The 19,882-nt window shown below is 54.5% G+C and overlaps 1 protein-coding gene across 1 annotated transcript in view; it reads right to left on the bottom strand.

The window, feature by feature from the left end:
* Positions 1-18,908, bottom strand: part of SCARA5 (scavenger receptor class A member 5) — a 99,328-nt gene extending 80,420 nt beyond the window's left edge. Inside the window, exons 1-2 of the mRNA XM_028520623.2 lie at positions 18,070-18,908; positions 13,803-13,920 (exon numbers count right to left, since the gene is read on the bottom strand). Coding sequence (XP_028376424.1) covers positions 13,803-13,914 — 112 coding nt within the window. The 5' untranslated portion in view covers positions 13,915-13,920; positions 18,070-18,908. The remainder of the gene's footprint in view (positions 1-13,802; positions 13,921-18,069) is intronic.
* Between the last annotated feature and the right edge of the window lie 974 nt (positions 18,909-19,882).

Below are 19,882 nucleotides of genomic sequence, written 5' to 3'. Positions count from 1 at the left end.
ACAATTTCTCCTAGTACTTATAGAGATATCTTGTACTTTCGTGACTTCCCTGCAATATTTGTTATTTTTATCAACCCCTATGGATTTCCCAAGTTACTCTGCATAAAAATTCTTGATGACAATCAAGAGCTTGTGTGCTTATTCTCTGCAGGAGGAAAGCAGGAGGAGGAAGGGGCTCTGGGTGGTGTGCAGGTGATGACGCAGCTGAAGCTGTGGGATGGAGAGGAGGCCAGGTGAGAGGGGTGGGGAGGGCAGTCAAGGCAAGCTGGCCCTGAATTCCCCCTGAAGAGGAAGGGAGGAGCCAGGGAGTCCCCAGGAAGAAGAAATAGATCTTGGGGTTGTCGGAATATGCCTGCCCTTGCACACCGTGGGCGGTGTGGGAATGGGAAGAAATGCTGTCTCAAAGCAGAGAGACTCAGACAACAGCAGGCTAAGGGTTCTACCTAAATTCAGACCAAACAACTCTCCTCCTACCGAATGTCCTGGGTCCTCCTGAAACACAGTCCCAATATCTCTCCTGGCCCCTTCGTCTGATGAAATCGGTCCAGCCTCAGGGCAGGAATGGGTAGCACCCTCTGCCTCACTCCTCCAACTCTCTCACCCACTGAGTCAGAAGGGCCATTTGCATATCTGGTTTTGGAGACAGGAAGTCTGAGGTCCCAACCCGTGCCACCTGTATGGGAACGAGCAGGAAATGTCCCTGAAGCCTACAGACTCAGGAGTCCCCAGCTCCACGGCCTCAGCACAGAAAGCAGAGCAGGCTGAGCCACAGATGGGATTTTAGTGAATTTGAGAGATGATGGACCTCTGTCACCTGGTAAGGCCTGGAACCCACCCTTCTCATGTATGGATCTTTGTTGAAAAAAACATAGCAATGATGGTATAGCTAATAAGGTGAGTAGAATTGAACCCATAAATTAATGAGAATACAGATTTGTTGAGGGTCAGCTCCCAGAGGGCAGGGTCTGTGACTCCTCTCTGGATCCCACAGGTCCTGGCATATAGCAGGTGCTCAATTAACATCTGTGGCTATTTGCAGGTAAATGAGACTAATAACTAAACACAGATTTACTGGACACTCCAAAGCATTGTTTAGGCTTTTGCAATAACCGCTTTTTCTGGCTTCTATTTCATGCTTCCACGCCCCGTGGCCTTGCTGACTGGGGAGACTGCTGCTCCCAGGCTTACCAGAAATAAAGGACTCTTCCTGCAACCAAGCCTTTCACATGCAGAACCACCAATCCAGAGCCCTCACCGCACCACCTCCTTTATCAGCTCTGGCACTTGGGGCCTCCATCTACCTGTCCTAGGGCCAGCAGATACCAGACAACTGGGGACAGCCCTGGAGTGATCCGAATGAGCCAGCCTCAAGCCCGTTTACCCATCCTCCCCTGCTCCTTCCCAAGGAAACCACAATGGAAACTCTAGCCTATGGTTTCCCCTCGCTCCCTCTGCCTCCGTGGGTAACCAGGCATCTTTTCAATGGCAGCTACTCCTGATCTGTTGGCCTTGTGAGATCTAAAAAAAATCACAAAACCTACTTTTTAAAACAGCTTCGGAATCACCAACAGTGCAACACAATGGAACAACAGCGCCACTTCTGAACCATCCATCTGGCTGAACACTCAGATCCGTTTATTCTGAGGACAACAACCATCACATACAGGGTGCTGTTCCTCCTGCTTTCAGAAGACGAAGCTGAGCCTCCGCGAGGTGAGTGGTTTGCCCAAAGCAAGCAGCAGAGCTGGGAGTTCAGCCTTGCAGGCGGGAGGAGGTGTAAGGTCAGGAGGAGGGACAATGGTGTGATAATGGGAAAGTTGGGGGAAGAAATGCCGCAGAACCACCCTTTCATTCACCCAGCAGCCCTTTCCTGAGCAAGACATCATGGTTGTAAGTGCCGACTTCGAGTTCATCCCTCCTGCCCAGTCAGCGCAGCCCAGAAAAGGGCGGCTCCCTCTCGTCCAGCCACCCAGTCCCAAGGCTAGCTGCTTCCGATACACCCAGGGAGAACCCAAATTTTTTGCTTTATCTCTGCTTTCTCCCAAGACAGAAACTGTAGCCAGGTAGCAAGGAGTAGGAAGCATCCTCCTCTTAACCACAGTTTACCATTGGACCTAGGAGCTGTTCCATTTCTGGGTTTCCTTGGGTGATGGAATTTCATCAAAAAAGGTTCAACATCTCCTAGAATCTAGGCCCTAAGTAAGACTTTGGAACGTTAACAACATCCAGGAACACAGCAGCAAGAACAACCATCTTCACATTTCTGATCACAGAACAGAACTGCCCTACGAGGGGGACATTCACAGAAGGTGGGGGAAGGGCACACCAGCAAGCCAAGGGTCCCCAAGGCTGCCCGCTAGGCATCGTGAAGCAGACAGGCTCCTCTCAGCTCCACCCCCTGGCAAGACAGCCCCTTCTTCCCTTAGTCTGTAAACACCCTTCAGGGATCTAAGACATAAACCTACATCTCTAAGGCAACTCCTCTGGACACCCTGGAAATGCTTCGAACACTTATGACATTGCATTTTCATGTTAACGGAAGTCAGGGCTGGGGGACCGTCATCACTCTGGAAGGACAGAATGAATTCCTGCAGCTGGAAGAGTCGACGGAGGCCCTCACGGTCGGAGAACAAAGCTGCATGAGATAAACCTCCCCAGGGAGGGGACACTGTCAAGCCCATTTTTACTCAAGCACAAACTATGAGATCACTTTCAAACAGAGACACTTTTAAGAGGGAATCGTGCTCTATTAAGCAACACGCAGGGAGAGCAGGCATAAACCCAGGCAGTCCTTGCAAACTGGGGGGTGTGGCTGCCCCTGGGGACGCTTGTCCTCAGTTTCCCCTTGTCCTCATCAGTCTTCAGACTGACCCTCCTTATCTGCTTGCGGCCATCTGCCCTCCTCAGGTGTGCAGTAAGTCCCGCCTCCTAACCCCTCCTCTGCCAGTTAGATTCTCTGTGCTCCCCAAGGAGACGTGTGGATGGCGATGATGGTGAGGCCAGAAGCCCGAGCCCTCAGTGAGGTGTCAGGGGAGGAGGGAAGCAGTTCGCCCCCTCCCTGCAGCCTCCTCTCATAACAGAACATTTTAGAAAGATATTTAATTTATTGTGTATCTCATTAAAGTATGGTTTACATACAACACTATGTTAATTACAGGTGTACAACGCAGTAACTGCACATTTACATGACTTACAATGGGATCGCCACAATAAGTCTAGTAACCATCTTAGCAGGACTTTCTGCACGCAGGCCTTCCTCTGCCTGCCGTGAACACCGTGGGTTAGCCGGGGCTCCAAATGCAGAATACACACGGGATTCTAAAGGCTCCGCATGAGAAAAAAAATATGTAAATACCATAGTGATTACATATCAAGAAGATAATATTTGGGATACATCAGATTAAATAAAATGTTTTACTGTCTTTAAATTAGTTTCATCTGCGCCTGCTCACCCTTTCACATGGCTACTAGAACATTTAACGTTGCCTGTGGGGCTCCCATTACATTTCTATTGGCTTTACCCATAACGGGACCCTTTTATGAGCCAAAGTCCCATGTCCCCACCAGCCTGTGCTGCGGCCCTCCTTCCAGGGCTCTGCCTCACCTCGCCAACACCCACAAACCACGGCCCATCACCTCTCCCCCGTCTCTCCCCCTTGCGTCCTTCCTTCCCCTCTTACCTGACCTGCGCGCTCTGTAACCTGCGTTACTCACTCTGCACCCACCCTTCACTGCCTCGTCCCTCTCTGGCTTCCTCATACCCCACGGCTACACGCTAGCCCTGCCTAGATTTAACTCCGCCTCTCCGCACTCCCTCCCGTCACAGAGCTGAGCACACGTTGATTGGTCCGGCTGTAAGCTCATGGTCACTAAACCCAAGCAAGCCCGGCAGGCTGTCCAGTGGGCTGCTACCTGCTCCTAGTCCAGCACACACTCACCTCTGAGCTGCCTGTGCCAGACCTCCTCCTCCTGCTCCACTCACAATTTGAGCAAAGAGGAAACAGCTTCCTTACGTTCCCAACACAACGTAACTGTGGACCTTGCAGTCTGATCGCTGCCGTCGGAGTGTTTGTGCCCTTGGCTGAACCAGCACCCGCACCTGCACATCAGATCCCCTCCTCAGATCCCCTCAGTCTCCTACTCATTCAGGGACGTAAGTCCAGCAACTTTGCTTAGCCCATGTCTCCTTCCACAAGGTGTCCCTCCACCAGCGCATATCGTACAGCTACTTCTTCCGCCTTAAACAACAAAACAAAAATCTCTCTTGACCTTCCCTCCCCCTCCATGTTTATCCTCTTGTACAGAATTTCCCCAAAGAGTTGCAGGTTCGCACCACATCCACGTCCGCTCCTCACATCCTCTCCTGAACCCGCTGCACGCAGCCTCCTCCCACCCGCCTTCCCCAAAACTGCTCTTGCAGGTGTCATGGGCTGAACTGTGTTCCCCCAAATGTCCTACGTTGAAGTCCTAACCCCCACCACCTCAGAACGTGATGGTGTTCGGAGACGGGGCCTTTAAAGGGGCAATTACATTAAAATGGGTGGACTCTGATCTCATCTGACTGTGTCCTCAATAGAAGAGGAGACTGGGACAGGCAGAGAGACACCAGGGGCACATCCACACAGGGAAGAGACCAGGTGAGGACGCAGCTGGGAGGCAGCTTCTGCAAGCCAGGAAGAGAGGCCTCAGGAGAAACCAGCCCTGGAGGCACATTGATTGATGTTAGACTTCCTGCCCTCTGAACGATGAGAAAGTAAATGTCTGTCATTGAAGCCACACTGTCTGTGTGGCATTTTGTTACACTGCCCGAGCTGACTAATAAATACACCAGGTCACCACTGACTTCCAATGGCTCAGCCCGATGGCCAATGCTCATTGCTCTTCCAACTTGACCTTTGAGCAACACCAGCATGGTTGGTCACCCCTTCCTCCTCAATGCACTTCCAGGGCTCAACACTCTTGCTTTTTCTCTCACTGGTTGCTCCTTCTCAGCCTCCTTTGCTGTTCCTCCTTATCTCCTCCCCTCTCCCGGCATGAGCCAGAGTTCTTTTCTAGACCTCTTCTCATCGTCACACACCCCACCAGCCTGGCAGCTCTAATCTACAAGTGCACCACCGGCCCTGGGTCACCTCTCCCCTCCTCCACTCCTTCTGAGGCACCCGCATTTCTCACCTGGCCTATCCTACCTAGACTCGACCCCATTCGCCCCCTACCACTCCACTGATTATTTCCCAACCTCACAGCCAGGTGCCTGGAAACCAGAGTCTGCATTCAAGGCACAAGGGTCCTCTCCTTCTCTTCCAAGTCAGGCTTAATCCATTGCACGGGGGCTGCTCCTCACCCACTGCACTGGCATGGCTCTGCAGAGGTCCTTGGTGACCTTCCTGCTGGGAAATCTACCGTCCTGCTGCAGCTCGAGTAACCGTTCTAAAATGCAAATCGGACCTTATGCTTTCACTGCTCTCCACCCATTTGCTGGCTTCCCAGTTCCTCCAGAAGCCCGGATTCCTATAGATGGCACAGGAGACCTTCCATGATTTGGCTTTAGCTTCACATAATTAAGAGTGTGGGCTGTAGAGTCAGTGAATCGGACTTCAGCTGCTATAGATGGAACGCTTATGCCTCACCAAATTCATATGTTGAAACCTAACACCCAGTGTGATGGTACTAGGGGTGGGGTTTCCGCAGAGTGATTAGGTCATGAGGGTGGAGCCCCGATGAGTGGGATTAGTCTCTTTATGAAAGAGACCCCAGAGAGCTCCTTCTCCCCTTCCACCACGTGAGCGCACAGTGAGAAGACAGCTTTCTATGAACCTGGAAGCAGGCTCTCACCAGACACCAAATCTTCCGGCACCTTGACCTTGAATTTCCCAGCCTCCACAACTGTGAGAAATAAATTTCTGTTGTTTATCAGCCATCTAGTCATTGCTATCCTGTTACAGCAGCCCGAATGGACTGAGACACCAATCCTTCCTAACTCTGTGATCTTGGGCAAGTTATCAGCTGCCTGTGCCTCGCTTTCTTCACATGGCACTTGGGTATAATAATAAGACTCATCTCACTGGGTGGATGTGAGGATCAAATGAACTCATACTTGTAAAATGCTTAGAACAGTGCCTGGCCTGGCAGAGCTCGATAAGTGAGTGTTTATTACCTCCTCCCACTACTATGCTTCCTCAGCCCGAGCATTCCTTCCCTTGGCTCGGAAAACCTTTCCCTGCCCTTTCTAACAGGCACACTGCAGCCTGCCCTTCGATATTTTCCTCCCTTGTCCATCCCTGCAGGAGGCCTTCCTCCCTCCCCAAGGCAGACCGAGGGCTCCTCCTTCTCCCCTCTAACTGCACTTTGCTTGTACTGCATCCGGGTGTTAATCAAATTATAATGCGACATCTGTTTACCTGTCTGTGCCTTCAGGGGACTTCAAGCCCCCTGCAGGCAGGAACCAGGACCTTTTGGTTCTGCGTGCACCAGCAGCACGGGAAAGCCCTGTAGTCTGGATAAATGTAATCATAGTTCCTTTAATTTGTCTTAAGCTTATACCTCTATGCCTGGTGAGCAGGCCTGTGTTCAGTCATTCCACAAGCAGAGGTGTCTCCATGTGCAAGACAGTGCTAAAGGTGTTGGGGACATGAAGATGAACCCAAGGTGGACAGTGTTTGCCCTCAAGGACTTAGAGTCCAGAGGGGACTCGGGTGTACACGCTGCAGCCTACGTGTGAGTGGACAGCTGACAAGGGCCAGGGAGCCTGAGCCGAAGGCCTAGGAAAGAGATGGAGAGAAGCCAGGGCTTCTGGACTCGAGGGGCATCAGTCCCACTGCTCAGCCTCTGACACGAGGAATCGACAATGGGTGAACCTGGACAGGAGGGAAGAGAGGAGCTCGCTGTCCTGCAGACCAAAAGCAGAGTATGGAGGAGCTGGACCACCGTGGGTGTGCTCCGGGGTGGAACCAGACAGACCGAAAGGCTGCAGCAGTTCTCACACCAAGATCTAACATTTATGAGTGCTCAGCATATACACCAGGCTATGGGGGGGACTTAATGTGGAGTAATGCACGTAGCCCTTGCAATAACCCCTGTCAGGAGCTGTGAGCACCCCGTCTTACAGAGCAAGGGAAGCTGAGGCCAAGAACTTGCTCAGGGCTCCACAGTGAGACAGCAAGTGGCCAGCCAGAGTCGGAGGCCAGCCTGTGGGCTCTGAAGCCTGGGCTTTTTGCCACCATGCAGTGCCACCCCCACCATGGAGAGGGCGAGACTGTTCGTGGTGTTAAGTTGGACACAGGTACCCGGGACGAGTGAGGCTGTATGTGATCTGCAACAGCCTTGTGGTCCACACCCTGAATGTCCTTCCCGCTGGACCACCTCCAGGTCAGCTTTGTATTTGGACCAAGCTGGTCGGCAGTGGGAAGGGCAGGAGGAGAGAGGGGCAAAGCAGCTAGCGAGATGGTAACAACAGAGGGCGGGGCCTTGTCTCAGGCCTCCTAGCGGCCCTCACTGCCCTAGCCAGTGCATAGCACCTGCGGGGCGCTTGAAAAATCGCCTTTTTTGTTGAGAGATGAAGACAAAAAAAATGAAGGAATGAATGAGCAGGGGAATGAAGGGCAGGAACCAGAAGAGCAAGGTCCTCGGGTAGGGAGAAACAGGTGATACAGTGAAGAAGCTCATCGCCCTCCACTCAGGCCACCCCCCGAAGCCCTCTTCCCACCTATGGCCGGGCTGTCACTGTAGGTCCTCCTCTGGCCCCCCACCCCAGAGTGTCCCAGGCTGGTAGACTCCCCTCAGAGCCATCCTCACAGCCCACACGCCCCAGAGTAACGCCCCATAGGACATGGCACAATTTAGTGATGGGGGCGATGGAGGCTTGGGTGAAGGAAGGAGGCACAGGCTCCCCTCACACCATCAGTGTGGGAAGGAGCCCTCGGGGTGTCTGGGCTCCTCTCCCTGTCCCCTGGCCCCCGCAAGGCTCCAGCCGCCACCCGCCCAGGGACGACAAACTGCATCTCTCAACCCTTCTGGCAGCAGACCTCATTCGGGAAGGTCTCTGGAAGCCAGTTGCTCTAATCGGGGTGGGGGAACGGGCAGCCTCACACAAGCCACCAAACTGGCAGCCCTTGGGACCCAGAACATCTCTGAAAGATTCAACTACTTGGGAAACAGGTCTAAAAGAACTCGCTCATTTTCTTTGAGTATCTAAGCTTCATGAGGAATTTCACCAACTGAAACTCTGCTTTTTTAGCAGAAGGTAAGAACCAGCCTTAAAATGCTCTCCAGGCTGGGGGTCCTTGAGAAGCGGCTTGGGTGCCTCCCTCTCCCCCCCGCCCCCCGCCGTGTTCCCAGGATTTCCAGGGACTTCCCAAAGATCAGGGAGGTGAAACCCAGGTGCACTGTGGGTTGGCTGGGTGCGAGGTACTTTATGCCAGTGTGCCACCTGATCTCACCACTGCTCCCATGAACCAAGTAACACCGTTTCCATTTTGCAGGTGGGGGCACTGAGGATGAGGGCAGGGACACAGCCCGCTCAAACTAGAAAACTTCACAGGACCTAGTAAACAGAGTGGTAGGGGTGTAAGATGCCCACAAGGGCTGGAGTGGTGTCCTTGGGCTGTAACCAGCCCTGGCCCCCAGGGTCAAGAAGGGGAGCAGTCACTGGAGCCTGGGTGGAGAAAGCCAGTGTGGAGCGGGTGGCTTACAAGGAGCTATGACCTTGGGTGGAAGGACACAGCAGCCTGAGGTGACTCCGCAGAGCAGGAGCTGGGCGAGTAATTACTCCAGCCCCCCTTTCTCCCATCCTGGGACGCTCCCCAGTTGTCAGCCCCAGCGTGGCAGAGAGTGAGGTGAACAGTGTGAGTAGGAATGGAGGGGCAGGCGGAAGGTGCCCTGCACCAAGCCCGGGGCCACACAGCCAGCATGGTCGAGGGAATTCAGGCCCAGACCTACTAGGCTTCAAAGTCCAGGCTCTTGTCACCTCCTCAGGCTGCTCCCCAACTTGCGATAGGACGGTCCTTTAGGCACCAGAGATCCAGGACCCAGCCTGGCCCCCACCCCCAGGGACCACACATTCATGTAGCAGTACTTGGCTCCCTGCTATGGTTTAACAGGGCAGACCCGTGAGAGCACCTTGGTGCTGCACGAGTTAAAGTCTCTGCTGGTCTCCAACCTGTAGAGGGCGGTGACCACCCCTCTGAGGCCCCAGGCAGACCCTCCCAGGAAATCACTCCTCCCCTTGGGCAGCTGCCCAGCAGCGTTCAGCGACGCCAGAAGAACTGGGAAGATTTGATTGATGAGAAAGTAGATGTGGGGGTTCCCCTAGGAGAATAATTTAATTTTATGGGGAAGGAACACGGGAACTGCGAGCATGGGCCCTGAACTCAGCAAGCAGGCGTCCCGGCGCAGCCAGGGACATGTGTAAGTCATTACTCCGCCAGCCTCCCATTTGCGGCCGGCGGATGACGCCACCGGTGTGGTGGAGGGCCTGAGGCCGCTGGGTGAGCTGACTGCAATGTTTTCCTGACACTAACACCTCTCTCTGACCCTCGGAAAGGGCCGTGGAGGAGCTGGGCCCGGCCAACACCACCCACGCCCAGCCCTCCGCCTCCACGTCCTGGCGCCCAGACTGGAGAGGCCTACAGGCTGTAGAGGAGAGAAAGGGAAGGACGGGAAAGGTGAGAGGGGAGGAAGAGGAAGGAGAAGAGGAGAGGAAGGGGAGAGGGGTAAGCAGGCCGAGCTAGACCCTGTTCAAAGGGAGGGGTTTCTGTCCAAAGGGAGGTGTTCGGTGGGCATGGGCGGGGGCGGGGGAGGATGCTTGGCTAAAGGACCCTGGAGGCTGCGTTCTGCAGTTTCTCCTTCCGCGGGAGTGCAGCAAAACAGGTAGAACCAATGATCCCTCCAGGTGGAGACCCTGCCCTCGGGGCCTCCCCGTCAACAGGGGGCTCCAATGAGGATGCCAGTCCTGAGAGGTGCTCCATTCGCGGGTGCAGAGGAGGGAGAGCCCCGATGACATCACACAGTGGGGCGTGGGAGTGAGCTTTGAGGGAGGCGGGAGTTGGCAAGGTGGCTTCTCACGGAGGGGACAGAGGAACCAAGGCACTTAACAGACCTCACCTCCCTTTCGCACCTGGTGAGGGAAAGGAAGGAAGGGATAAAGGCCTGGGTGGGAGGAGGAGAGACCGGAAGGGGAAGGAGAGCAGCGGAGAGGGCGGGGAAGCTGTCGCAGCACCGCCTGTGGAACCCCGTGTTACCCCTACAGCCCAGGTCACCCCTCCTGTCTGGGCTGCGTTCTTGTGCCTCTGTCTCCCCCAGGCCCAGTATCCCCAGGGCCAAGGGGAGGTACCCCCTCTCCTCCCTGTCTTCTTGCCTTCGAGGGGAAAAACCGGGAAAGGACTTGGAGCCCCTGTGAGGCCCACCAGACACTGTTTTAATCCACTCAGGGCCACGAGTGGCTCAGGTCTCCTTCCTGCCCCCACCTCTGCCCTCTGTCCTCTTTCCCATCAATTCTACCCACCTGCCCGCCAGCCCCACCCTTCCTTCCCCTCTCCTGTTATACTCCCCAGAGATCAAGGTCAAGAAAAAGCTAAGTCTTGGGGACACAGTTCAAACCTGGCTGGAACTTCTGCATGTCGGAGGTCAAGTTCCTCTCAGAAATGAAGGGGAAGGGAAAAACCAACCAGAAACCCACAAGCTTCTGAGTAGCTGGCTGCATCTTAGCAGTCTAGTCCTTTTTGGGTTTCTCCCCCTCCCCCTCCCAACCCCTGTTCCTGGGATCCAGGAATGAAGACCAGGGGAGATTGAGATGATTTGGAAATCAGACTTGGAATGAATTTGTGTTGTGCCTTTAAATTTCAAGGACACCTGTGTTCATTCATTTGTTTGTTCATTCATTCATTCAACAAACACTTTGTGAGCACTTACTGTGTACTGGGCTGGGAGACCTCAGTGAACAAAACAGAGATGCTGCCCTTGTCCAGCCTGCTCTCCCCCTGAGGAATAGGCGGTGAATGACAAACACCAAAAGGAAATCACATGTATAACTTCAGAAGGACGTAGGACTCCAGGAAAAAGAGCAGCAGGGAGGGGGTCAGGAGTGGGGGGGCGGGCGGCGCGGGAAGGGGCAGGAGGCCTACTGGGGAAGGTGGGACCTGCGTGAAGAAGACTGGAGGGAGGTGAGGGAGGGAGCCGAGCCAGTCGGGAGCAACCTCCAGGGGCTGCGGCCCCTGGCCAGCGGGCCAGCAGGTTCAGCATGGAAGTCAGCTCCCTCAGCCATGTCAGTGCCTGGGTTTTTCCTCCCACTGAGGTGGGAACCTTTCCCTGGCTTTGCTCGGGGCAGCGACGTGTCCCGACGAAAAGGCTCGCACCCCCCATGCAGCAACTAAATCTGTTTCTGTGTACAGACTTTCAGAACTGGACGGACCTCCGAGTCACCCCTCTGCCCCCATTTGGCAGATGCAGACACTGAGGCCCAGAGAGGGGACGTACCCTGGTCTGGCCACACACTCCGGGAGGGGTGAGTCAACCAATGCCCCACATCCTCCGACCTCTGCTGTCCGCAGTCCGAGGGGCGCTGCACCACAGGTGCCCACCCACCCCGGGGTGCTTGCTCTGATCAGACCGCCTCACAGCTGGGGGCCTGGGAAGCACAGTGGCTGGGGTTACTGTTCTTTTTCAGTCCTTCTGGTCCCAATAATCTTTTTCTTTTTAAGTTTGGGGTTCATAAAATAGAGAGTAAGATAAGGTAAGAGGAAAAGGGTACGGTGACCCAGTGACGCCATTCCTCACCCTGTGGGCCCCTTACCCTGCCCTTCCCACACTGGCACCCACCACCCCATGGGGCTGGTGGTTCTTCGGTCACCCTCCCTGGGCTGGGCCCTGGTTCTCCCTTGCTAAACCAGGCCTCCCCAGGGATGGGCTGGTGGGAAGAGGCTGGAGCAGGGATGCAAAAGCTAACGGGGCTTTTGCTGATGTGCTGGGGGGATGTGCTGAGCCCTGGCCAAGGACCAGGTGCCCCAGGGGCCTTCCTCGCTTCCCTGGTGTCATTGCTCTGACAGAAACACTGGCCGGGCACAGTGTGGTTCAGCCTGCCACACTCTTCCCCACCCGCCTCTTCTCTCACAAAGTTGTCTTCAGTCTTAAGGCCTTTTCCAGGAAGGCCGCTCCTGCTGGAGTTCAGTCATCACACGTGTGTTCGCTACTTAAATGGTGGGTAACCAGTCGTCCCCAGCCAGCCCCTTCCACTGGGACCCTAAGCCCTTTGAGGGCAGGGATGGATTCATTTCTCCTTGCAACACCCCGGCACCTACCCAAAAGTTTGATGTGTTGTGGGTTCTCAACATGTGTGTGTTGAGTGGGATCCAGAGGAGGAGGAGAGGTAATGGCGGGCAGTTGACTAGGGCGGCTGAGGGGGCACATTGGCCACCACCCCAACAAGACCTTGTCACTTCTCTGCGCTGAGGCCGTTCTCAGTCCCTGCTCCCCCTCCTATACACAGCACCTTGTGGGAGAAGGAACGGCTGGGGCAGGAGGGAGGCTCAGTGAGTAATTTCACAACAGAGGTGGCAGCAAGTGCAGCACAGCCAAATGTGTGCCCGACAAAAGGCCACCTGGCAGTTAATTTTATGTGGTGACCTGGCCAGGCCATGACAGCGCCCAGATTAGATGTCACTGCCTGTGTCTCAGAGGGTGTTTCTGGATGAGACTAAGTTTAGAATGGGTGGACTCGCTAAAGCAGATTGCTCTCCCCAGTGTGGGTGGGCCTCGTCCAATCAGTTGAGGGTATAAAGAGAAGGAAAAGTGGAGGCAGCTTGTCTCATCCTCACCTGCCCTCACCATTGGCTCCTCTGGCACTCAGGCCTTCTGCCTGGGACTGAATTACACCCCCGGCTCTCCTGAGTCTCCAGCTGCAGGCAGCAGATTGTGGGGCTTCTCAGCCTCCACAATCATGTGAGTCAATTCCGCACAATATATCTCTTTACATGTGTACATATACATCACACCGGTTCTGGTCATCTGGAGAACCCCGAGTAATACAGACTGTCTCTATCTCACTGACCGTAAGTCTTTGCAAGACTTCCATGAGCTTCCTTCTGTTCATCTTTGAAAAGCGGACAATGCTCTCCACTCCTATGCTTAATGCAAAGAGAAGTGTGTGCGTCCAGGCAGCATGCATTTATTAAGAGTACCTATTAAATGCCAGGCTCTGTGCTGGATACACAGGAGTCAGGCTGCCGGCGAAGCTCTGGGCTGTTTTTGGAGGAAGCTACAGTGGCTCATCACCAAAGTGCTAGCAAGTAACCAGCCCCCTAAGATGCAGGGCCATCTGGGTCTCTGGGATGGGGAACCAGGGGTTTTCCACCCAGGGGGAAGTTGAGCATTTGGAGAAGTATGTTTTCTTCTCGCAAAAGTTTGTGGAAATGGATTGGAGGCTCCTCACCTGAGAAAGTCCAGGCTAATCAGTTCAGATGCTTTTGCCTGACCCCAGCCTCACTCACTCAGAGGACAGAGGCAAAAGGAGTCAGGAGACTCAGTGCTGGGGCCCCTCCATAACCGATGAGCTGAATCACCCCTAATGCTTTTCTCAGCCTCCACTAGCTCATCTATAAAATGGGTACTCACATCTTACCATGTAAATTTTGCTGATCACAAAGTTTGCTGAGATGCATGAATGAGAAGACACGTGGAAAAGACCTTTCAAAACATGAAGTTCAGCCTACGCAGCACTAGGCGGGAGGTCAGCCCACCCTGGGACAATGCGGAGGCTGGGTGTGGGGCTCAGGGCAGGTCCCTCTCCCTGAGACCGAGCCAGAGGCACTCACCATCCTCGCACAGGTTCAGTTTGGACAGGCTCCTGCCATCAAAGGGTTCCTCGAAGATGGAGCCGGTGTCGCGGTCGCTCATGGTGTTCAAGTATGTGGCTTTGTTCTCCATCCCGTCCTGCAGCAGCAGCAGCGGGAGAGACAGCGAGAGAGGAGGAGAGGCAGCGAGAGAAGAGGAGAGGGAGGAAGGAGGCGGGGGGCAGGGGGAGACAGAGAACAAACTGTAGGTGGAAACAGAAACACATGGATAGAACAGGGTGTCTACCCTGTGACCCTGAGCCTGAACACTGGGGCCCTGCCCTCGATAACAAGTGGCATCTACTGGGTCCTTAGGACTCTGACTTCCCCTCCCCCATTTCCTCTGTGCTTAGAAGGCCAAGGCCCTTCGCAGCTTTCTGATCGTGGGATCCATCTGCTTCTTTCAACAGCCCGTGGTGGGGCTGGCACCCTGAGCTGACGGGGGTGGGTGCCACCAGAAAACATCCCGGGGGTGGGGCCTGGAGGAGCCAACTCTTCTAACTCAGATGGAGCAGTTTCTGAGCCTCTGGAGCCCTGAGCCTGTTGGAGACTTGGGCTTCTACTCTGGGCTGGAACCGAGAGGAACTAGACCCAAAAGCAGGCACAGAGACCACCGGCCCACACAGCTCAGACCAGCACCACTCCCATCCAGCCGGGCTGGCCTCAGTGGGGCTGTCCCAGGAGCACACCCATGCGTCGGGGAAAGTGCCCTGTTCTCCGAAGTGAACCGGCCCCATTTACACAGGTGTGTGCAACACCACCCCCTTTTGTAGTGTACACATGTCCCGTGTATGTGACGGGAAGACTGGGGGGGGGGGGGCATCCTAGTCCTTCCGGTGCATTGAAAAGTCGGGGAGGTGTGCCTCTTTTGGTTTGCTGGGTTTGCTCTGATGCGTTCTTTGTATAATGAGAGAATTCATTTTTTCCAGCCAGATTACAAAGTATTTATTTACACAAAATACTTGATATTCTTTTCTTGCATGCGCGCTCAATGATTTTATAAGTTACTCTCTCCTTTAGCCATTAGTTTAGCTTGACTTGCATTCGGATGATCTTTGACTAGATGGATATTGAATCGGAAAACTCCACTTGTAAAAAGTGAATTTCTTGAAAGATTCAAGTCCTTGGGAGGATGGATGGGTCCCAGGTCCAGCGTGGGGCAAACTCAGTTCTGAGGCCCAGAATGCCAGCTAGGGGTCTGCCACCTGGAAGGAGGTGGCAGCAGCCTGGCAGGCAGAGGGGGAGGGGGAGGGGGGAGGGACAGTGCCTGCTGACTGAAAGGAGCAGCCATTCGGCGAGTTCCCCATCAGAGGCTGGGGAGGTGGCATTGGGACCCCTTCAGTGAACAGGGATGATGAAGGGGGAGGCTGGCCAATGGGCCCTGCCAGCAGAGCAAACAAATCCTCCCCTGTTTTCACGACATGACCTTGGCCTCGGGACACCACTGACTTCAGGGCGGAGAAGAGGCCATAAATGATCAGTTCCCATTCAGCCGTCCTTCTGACAGCCAGAAGGGATGGGCAGCATGTTCTGCTCTTGTCTTTTCAAGTAACGAGATGCCACGTCTGCATATCTGTGCACGCTTGCAACACACGTGTGTGCCCACATACATGCACCCCAACACATACACATGCTCTCACTTGTGTGTGCACACGTGCGCACACAGGCTCATGCACACGTGTGCACACATGGACACATGCTCTTACATGCATGCACAATCAGGGTGTTCCTAGTCTCTGCATCCTTTCTTCCAGCCTGTTGCGGGGGGGGGGGGGGGGGGGAACAAAGGGGAGCCCATGTCTCTGCCATGATCTCTCCTCCCTGCCCTAGGGGGTTCCCAGAAACCCAAAGACCCAAAGACCCGAAGACAGCTCCCACCCCAGTTTCTCCATGCTGTAGTTGTGTCCGGTTTGCTAGTCTCCCAATACCCACCGTCCTTCCAAGTCCTCCACCCAGCAAGGGCCTCTAGGTGGGGCCCTGAGCAGCTGCGCGCCCTGCTAAGCTGCAGGGGACCCTCCCTAGTTTCACAGCACTGTGGGTGGCACCCCACCCTCTGGCCTCCCCCGGAACCTGGAGAGCGGCGAAGCAGGAAGCCAGTGTCCTCCGCAGGCGGCAATCCTCTCTTTGCCAAAGGCAACAGGCACACTGCCCAGAGGTTGCACAGAGCCAGAGCTGCCAGGCTGGGAGTGCAGGCGTCGGGACTTCATTTCTGTCCTCCCCTCTGCTCCTCTGCTCCGGACCAGAGCTAGAACGCACCGCTTGTTATCTGGAATGTGTCTGCAGGGCGCCTGGCTCTGCTCTCTCCCCGCCCCTCAGCTGGTAGGGCAGGAGCCCTGGGGAGCTTGTTGGGGAGGGGGGCTGGCCGAGCAGGAGGCCAGATGCGAGCGAGATGAGGCTGCAGATGCTCAGCCAGTTCTGCTTATGTTTGTTAACTTGGGAATGAAACGTAAGAAGGTCCTGTCTGCCCCAGGTTTTCTTTTGGACCTTTCGATCATTGGTCTTAGGGGCTTTGGGCCAAGTTTGTGCTCTCGGGCAACGTACCACTAACCGCCGAGTGTACTGACGATGGAGCAAAACCCCTTGTGTGTGCACACACCCCACAAATTACAGACCATCGGCCATCTGGGATCCCTCGGTCTTCCCAGGAGCACTGTGAGGGGGCAGGTGTTGTCAGTCTGTCATTCCAGTTTTAAAGATAGGCCAAATGAGGCACAAGGAGGCAAGAACCAATGGATGTCAGAGGCAGTGAAGTGCCATGCAAACACTTCCAAACCAAGGCACTGGCTCAGCCACATGGTTGCTTCATCCAGGAAGGATGTATCCAGCCCTTTCGGCAACCACCTTTAGCATCCACGTGAGTCAGTAAAGAGGGCCAGGCAGGGGCTCTGGGGCCCCGGGAAGGCTCTGAGAGTAGAGGGGAGGGGACAAGGGCCATGGAAACATGGGCAATGTGTGGACACCAGAGTGCCCTGTGGATGGAGTCCAAGGAGCCTGGACTTCAGTGTTTTGAGTCAGAGTAGGGCTCCCTGCCACCCCACCACCACCATGGACAGGACACTTCACTGACCCCGTCGAGTGTCCTGATGATGGATTTTAGAGCTGAAGCTTTCAACCATCCACAGCCCCTCCCCAGGCAGCCCTGTGCAGGCCAGCAGACCTGGGGTCCTAGCCTGGCTCCACTTCTCATGACTTGGGAACATGGCCCAATCAGCTGAGCTCATGCAGCCTCGGGTCATCATTTCTGTGATGGGGAGAAGCATATCTGCCAGCCACTCAGTTATCGAGAGCTTCACGTGGGAGAGTGGGCGTGGAAGGGCTTCCCGGACGAGGGCACACAGGAAGCCGGCGGCAGAGTCTGGTGAGAACCAGCAGCCCCCAGCATCTTCTGATTGTGCCAAGCAGTGAGGTCAGGGGTCTGCAGGTTCCTGAGGCCTCCGCCCTGCTGTGACAGTGCCAGAAACAATGCTGTTCAGGGCTCCCTTTGCAAAAGGCCACTGTGAATGCAGACCAGAGCCAAAACCCAGGCCCTGACTCTCAGTCCCACTCTGGGCAGCAGAGGACTGGACCAGTTCTCCCTGCTGAGGGGGTGGCATGAGCCTTGCTTGTGGCTGCAAAGATGCTGTCTCTGGGTTCCAGCACCTAGCTCTGCAGGGCTCATAGCTCTTCTATGGATTGCCTGGCGTGAAACTCATCAAAATCAATCAGCACGAATGTAGCCCTCTCTGGAGAGAGCATCACAGAGGAGGTTCTGAGGCCTTTCCTTCTCTAACTGCACATAGTTTACCTAAATCGTAACCCAACGCTGGAAAGGCGTGGATGTTTTATAAGTGAGCTCCCCCTTCATATATCCCACCACTAGGCACGTGTGCATACACATGCAAATGCACAGATACACACGCTCTGCACATGTAGAGGGACTGTCACCTGTACCATCTGCTCCCTAAGTAGGCTCTGAAGCAGTGACACAAGCTGGGAATGGTTGTCACTAAAGCAATAGTTTCCTGTAGCACCTGCGGATTCACCCTCACCAGTCCAGGCAGCTGGACGAGGGCCCTGAGGATCTCCACAGGCTGCACCTGGGACCTTCCCGCCTGGGGCTGGCACCTCCATGCTCCAGAGCCTGAGGGTCCCTAAACACCGTGCCCTGCTCCATCCACCACATCTCAGAGTCCTCCAACTGCCTCTGGGACACCATGCACAGGTGCTGGGACAGAGTTAGTGGCAAAGCGTCAAAGCGATAAAGACTCACCCTAGTGCCTCCACTGAGGCTGCAGAGGCTGTCCCCTCAGTTCCCGGCATTCACCGCGGTGGCTGGAGAGCTGGCTGCTACCGCCGCACTGAGACCCAGGCAGCCCCTTGGAGCCTGTCCCCACAGCCTGCCAAATCCAGACAGAGTCATAGAAAGAGGCTGTAGGGATGGATAGGCAGTGACTCGCCTTGGGGAGTCACTTCTCCAGGAGGATCAGGTCAGGAGGCAAGACAGCTTTGGGCCCGAGGCGGGGCCTGTGGCTGGGGTGTCCTCGGCTTGGTGCCTTGCCTTGTTCAGCCAGGGGCAATGCTCAGGAGATGTTCTGTGGAGGCACCAGCAGCTCTGCTAAGTACTGACTGAGATGTGAACTGCCGCTGCTCTGGCGGCCAGTCTTTAAATACAAAGTTTTTGGAGCAGTTGTGGAGGCAACCCCCTCCCTGGGCTCTGGAACACGTTCTCCCTCTGGTGGCCAATTTTGGCATGACAGCCACGCACAGGAATGGCTACTAGGTCTGGAGCTGCGAGGTCAGCCTTGGTCTTCATAAGCCTATTCTAACAGCTGGATTCACGGTGCTTTTTGGAAATCTTCCTGGAGAATGGCAGGTAGACATGGCTGACCAGCCATGCAAGGAAACCAGCCTTGTAAACTTATTTATAGGACAGAATTGGCATTGTTTTAATGCATTCACCAAACTTAGCTTAAAATTACTTTGTGTCTTCCTAGAGTCACAGCCACCCCCAAAGGACACAGACTGGCCACACTGGGGATATTCAGAAGAGTGTCCCGTGATTCCCAAAGCCAGCCTCAGCCTAACTCAGAGGGAAAGCCAGCACTTACGAAGCACTGACATCACACCAGGGCAGGGGATGCAGGAGTGCGGAGGGCAAGCTGGCTGTCCTCAGGGCGTGGCCATCCAGGATGAGAGGAGGGCTCAGGCAGAAGTAACTATAGCCCTAAGCATGACCAATCACATTCAGTAAAGGAGGTCCAACCAAAATGTTAGGAGACCAATCACATTCCGATCAGGGTGGAGATGGGTGGAGGCATTAGGGAAATTGCAAAAATGGTTTGAGCTATGGCAATACCGTCAAGCTATGTGGACAGTCCCGCCAAGGACAGAGCTCTGAGGGTAACATTTATAAACAGGCCCCTGTTTGTTGGTTGGAAATTCAGCCTCAGTACTTGAGGGTCAGTTCTCGTGCAGGGGAGCAGTCTGCCAAGGCTCAGCCCTCCTCACCGCACAGCGGCCCACCCACAGCTGAGTCAGAAATGTCTCAGTCATTGTCAGTGGCTGCGCCTCCCGACAGTCCCTGGGGGCGGCTCCACTGTGAGACTCTGCATCACAGAGGGAAAATAGTAATGATATGATAGTTATAATATTAACAGTAATAATAATAACAGGAGGAGGGAAAAGACGAAGAGAGGAGAAAACACTTTATGGTATATACCATGTGCTAGGCAATTCTAAGTGTTTTTCTTATATGAACTCATTTATTTAACCTTGACAGCAACCCCGTGGGGTAGGTACTGTTATTATTCCCGCTTTACAGAGATGAAGGAACTCGGTAACTTCTCCGAGGGCAAGCAGCCCGTAAGTGCACACCTCAGCAATGTCAAATATTGGGTTGGCCAGAAAGTCCACGTGGTTTTTTCCATTAAAAAAAAGACGTTTTTCATTTTCACCAGTAACATCATTGATTTGGGCACTTTGAGTATGTTGGCTATCTCCTGTGTGGTATAACATTGATTGTTCCCAATTAATGTCTCAATCTGATCACTATCCATCTCAGCTGGTTTCCCTGACCGTGCATG

Source organism: Phyllostomus discolor, chromosome 8, assembly GCF_004126475.2.
Source record: "Phyllostomus discolor isolate MPI-MPIP mPhyDis1 chromosome 8, mPhyDis1.pri.v3, whole genome shotgun sequence".
In the NCBI taxonomy this organism is placed as follows: Eukaryota; Metazoa; Chordata; class Mammalia; order Chiroptera; family Phyllostomidae; genus Phyllostomus; species Phyllostomus discolor.
The sequence above is the reverse complement of the archived record's forward strand: the minus strand, read 5'-3'. Positions and strand labels throughout refer to the sequence as shown.